The sequence below is a fragment of the Apis dorsata genome, unplaced genomic scaffold, assembly GCF_000469605.1.
Source record: "Apis dorsata unplaced genomic scaffold, Apis dorsata 1.3 scaffold_390, whole genome shotgun sequence".
Classification (NCBI taxonomy): domain Eukaryota; kingdom Metazoa; phylum Arthropoda; class Insecta; order Hymenoptera; family Apidae; genus Apis; species Apis dorsata.
This window is the reverse complement of record NW_006263651.1, coordinates 670,152-674,910: the sequence shown is the minus strand read 5'-3', so window position 1 is coordinate 674,910 and position 4,759 is coordinate 670,152. Positions and strand designations below refer to the sequence as shown.

At 21.2% G+C, this 4,759-nt stretch overlaps 1 protein-coding gene across 3 annotated transcripts in view; it reads right to left on the bottom strand.

Annotated features, from left to right (window-relative positions):
• The window catches only part of LOC102676153 (nicotinate phosphoribosyltransferase), a 6,500-nt gene extending 3,475 nt beyond the window's left edge, over positions 1-3,025 (bottom strand). For 2 of the 3 annotated variants that reach the window (XM_006619129.2, XM_006619130.2), the window contains exons 1-6: positions 2,327-3,025; positions 1,627-1,797; positions 1,397-1,523; positions 973-1,184; positions 384-502; positions 117-310 (exon numbers count right to left, since the gene is read on the bottom strand). In XM_006619129.2, coding sequence (XP_006619192.1) covers positions 117-310; positions 384-502; positions 973-1,184; positions 1,397-1,523; positions 1,627-1,797; positions 2,327-2,399 — 896 coding nt within the window. In that variant the 5' untranslated portion in view covers positions 2,400-3,025. Of the gene's footprint in view, positions 1-116; positions 311-383; positions 503-972; positions 1,312-1,396; positions 1,524-1,626; positions 1,799-2,326 lie in introns of those variants that run through there. The other variant, XM_006619131.2, reaches the window with a different exon arrangement.
• Positions 3,026-4,759: the final 1,734 nt, after the last annotated feature.

Sequence of the window (4,759 nt, the reverse complement as noted above, 5' to 3'; positions counted from 1 at the left end):
ATATATGATATTAAAATATATCTACTTCTACATAAAATACAAAAAAAAAAAAATACCAAATATACTTCAAAAAAAGCAAAATAAAAAAAAAATTAATAATAAGCAAAATATCCTACCTTTCCACATCATATGTGTCTACAAGAGCAAGAAATCGTTGTGGAAAAGCAATAGCATAACTAATTAAAGCAGCTAATTCTCCATTAGAAGCCTCAGAAACTAGTGCTCCTATATCAGCTGCAATAGAATTTCGATGCTTGTAGGCTAATTCTAAAATATCATAAACTTTTCCTGTTTCTTTATGTGCCAAAGTCTGAAAAGATTATAAAATATTAAAGCGAAATAAAACTTTACTCAATTGAAATAAAATAAAAATATTAACTTACTTTTTCTCGCAAATCATCCAGAGTAATAAAAGATGTTATGTATGAATGTGCATGTGTTCCACCTACAGGAATATTATAAAGTTTTCCTGCTAAAACATTACTTGTACCATCAAAACCACCTAAAAAATAAATAATTTTTTGAAATATATTTAAAATTAAAAAATTTTTTTATTATAATTAATATAAACTAAGAAAAAAGAATTTTTATATATTTATTACTACTTATTACTTTATTTAATTCAATTTTATTATACCTAAAAACATATATCTTAATATGATTCTTTTTAAAATTATGAAACGTAATTATATGTATATATGTACAGATATGTCTAAACTATTTTAAATTATTTGTTATTAAGGTGGTACAAACTATTATCAAATGATACTTTATTGATTTTGATAAGAAATTGTAAAATGAAATGATGTTGGAGAAGAAATAATATTTTTTGATACAATGAAAAATATAATAAAAATAATATGATGTATTAAATTAATGTATAATATGTTAAATGAGACTTAAAAAAATATAGAATAAAATTGAGATTTAAAAAAAAAATAAAAAGAAAATAAAAATACACAAAATATTTACCAATATAGCTATATTTAGAAGCGCTTAAACCACCATCAGGACCCTGAGCTCTTCGAAGACCAAATTCTAGCAATGTTATATTTTTCCCAGCAGCCATGCGAAATCTGGCTGCATTAGTTGCCATTAAACTCGCATAGTTAACTAATGTTAACAATGTTGTTTCCAAAAGTTGTACCATTATTAATGGACCTTCTACTCTTAGTAATGGTATTCTGCATAACATATCAATTTGTATTGAGGTTTTAACTTATTAAGATTTCGTGTTTCATCAAATATGTAATGTTGATAAGCATTCGAACATTAACTCTAACTGCTGTCTTAAGAGCAAGAAAAAGTTTCCTAAATGATGACAATGATGATGATGATTAACATAACTAAATATTATCTGCATGATACATGCAATTTCTAAATAATTTGTACTAACCTTGGAAAAACAACTGAACCTTCTTCTACAGCATATATTGTTACATCTTTTGGTGTTAAGTCTTTCAAATATTCAAAAAATCTTTCATCAATTGATGATGGCATTGTTGATTTTAAATATTTAATATCTATAATTTAATATATTAATTGAAATTTTAAAATATAAAAAATTTTTTATATTTATGAATTTAAATTATTTGACTAATATAATATTTCAAAATAAATACATACCACTTGAAGAATAATGAAATTTTTCTAAAAATTTAATACATTCTTCTAAACCAGCAAAAATTGTAAATTCTCCTTGAAAAGGATTTTTACGAAAGAATAAATCAAATACAGCATAATCATTCATCTTTTCACTTTTCCAATAAGCATATGCCATTGTAATTTGGTATAAATCTAAAATTAGAAAATCAATGTAAATATATATTATTTCATATATTATTTATATATAAATGATGTTTTAATAAATTTATATAATTATAGATTATTTCAAATGTACAATAATATGTACAATAAATAAACATTAATTGTAATTACAAGTTTATTGAAATTATTATATTTTTATATTTTTATATTATATTTTTTAGAATATAATATAATATAATTTTATGCAAAATAATTTTACTTATACTAAATAATATTTTTAAAAATTAAAATTATTACTAATATTAAATAAGAAATATAGAAAAATAAAGATTAAACTATAACTTATTAAATAAAATATAATAAAAATTAAAAAATTTTCCTAAATCATTGTATACAATTCATGTGAATTATATTTTACAACACCACGTGTTACATCATTACTTATACGTAACATCTATTGAGTAAATAATAAAATAATGTGACCGCGCGTATTTTGAGGTTACTTTCTTCATTGTTTTTACAATGATATGGATTGTAAAGAAATTCACATTGTAAATACCTGTTAAGAGTGGTTGCACAACACAATTTTGACGCTTATTTTGACACCATAATTTATTCTCGTTATCTGACATTTTTTTTTAAATTTTCGCAGTCTGACTTAAAATATTGTAATTGAAAAAAAAAAGAAAAGATAATTATATGATAGTTTTTCCCTCAATAATACTGAGTGCTCACTGAACGACAATCGGTCAAGCGTTGTTACCGACGAACTAACATATTTCGACAGTGAACTTCGTATTATACACTCTGTATATTCTCAGAATCGATAAGAACGTTTGAAGGACGTTACGAACGACGCAACTTGTATTTCGCCATTTCCACCAATAGAAAAAGTTCTTCTTAAGAAATTACTAGGTATTGGATTGTCACGTTAGTTTAAGCACATAAACACATAGAAAACGTTATAAATTTATTCTGCGCCATGATTGAATCTTTTCTGTTTTTTTCCTTCATCCCCTCTTTACTGTATACATTACAATCAATTTGTTTATTGAGGATTCAAACGAAGGAAGATTATCTTAGAGAAAGAACAAGTATGCAAAAATGAAACATCATTTATGAAAGATTTTATTTAATTGAATCTAAAAGTATCATATCTATGTCATGATTATTAATTAATAATTAGCTATAATACTATAGGATAAATTATAAGCGTATTTGCCCAGTCTGACTTAACCGCTTTTCAATACTACTGAATACTACTAAAGTCAATGCACATTGAAATACAAAATTTTTTTTGTTAAATACTAAATTAATATTTTATCTATATTAATATCTTATCTATATTCTATTAAAATATTGTAATAAAATTTAAATCATTTTTAAATTCGTTATATTTTCGCTAATATAATCTTATAAATATAAAAGATACCAAATTATATAATTAAAAAGTATAACATTTTTATTTAATAATAATGCTATGTAATAGCAACGGAAACGACCGCATTATCATTATTAATAATAATCATACATTATTACATTAATTATCAATTAATTACATTTATTTTTATTTTTTATTTTTCATTTACAAAAGTAAATCTTTGTCACTATAAACATAATTCATTTTAAAAATATTTTTTCATTTAAAAGAGAATAAGAATAAGAATATCTTGATTAACATCAACACTTAATTCATAAAATTCATTAATTCAAATATTCATAAGTTTATTATTTTGACTTCTCTTATTTGCTGAACTGAATAGATAAGATTATAAAATTAATTTCATCGTTTTTAGAGGTAAAAGAAGGAAGATACAATTATCTTTTTTCTTTTTATGGTTTTATTATTATCAATTTGTTCTTTTTGCACTATCTTATTATTTCAAAGATAAAATTGCATTACTATGTCACGGAAAGTATAATTATAGAACGAGACTCATGGCAATTGGGGAATCCTTCGATTAAACACATATCGTTAGGGGCAACATGTTCGTATACAATGACCTTGTAATTGTACAGCATTGCAGTTCATTCTTCGACAGAAAAATTTTTTTTTTAAATATCAAAAATTAATATGTAATTTGAAACATTTTGATTGTACATAATATTATAATATAATTCACATATTATAATATAATTTAAATTCTTTTCTGCTATTCTGTTATTTAACATTTTCATTATATCAGCATGGAAGTTAACATAATATGATATTTATCATTTATTTCTCCAGTACTAACATTTTTAACGTTAAATTCATAAATTGTTTCTTAATATTAATCAAATAAATATTTATAAAATAACAAATATTAAATAAATATATTTTTTTCAAACGTTATAATCTATGTTATAATATATTTTATCTAGAACAAATTTTTTAAAAAAAAAGTCATGTTAAATAATAAATAATTATTAATTAATTTCTTTTAGAAAAATTTTACAAAAATTGTGATCCATAAATTAAATTTTTGTAAGATAAAAGATTATTAAAATAATGTTAATTGATAATTTATTATATAAATTAATTATTTTCTATCGATTTGAATAATTTTAATATACGTAATGAATATTATAATAAAAAAAAATGATGAATGATGTTATGATAAATAGCAGCAATTACAGAAAAGAAAAAATTTTGTAATATTTTTATTTAAAATTAAATTTGGTTATATAAATAATTTTATAACATTAACAATTTTTTATTATATATGAATATTTATGTAGAATCGAACAAGCAAAAAACTTTTACAATGTATACGTGATATTTATAATCAGAATTATTCGTTTTTTCTATCTTGATTTAGAAATAAAAATAGTAAACAAATTTGAAGTAAACAACTTTGACTTATTTAACTCACGTTTTTGTATGAGTCATAAAATAACTATTCTAATTATTGCTTATTAGTATATTTATATTAATATAAATTATATTTAATATAAATTTTATTGATACTAATTCTTATTCTAATTATTATCTTTTTATTATTGTGTACAT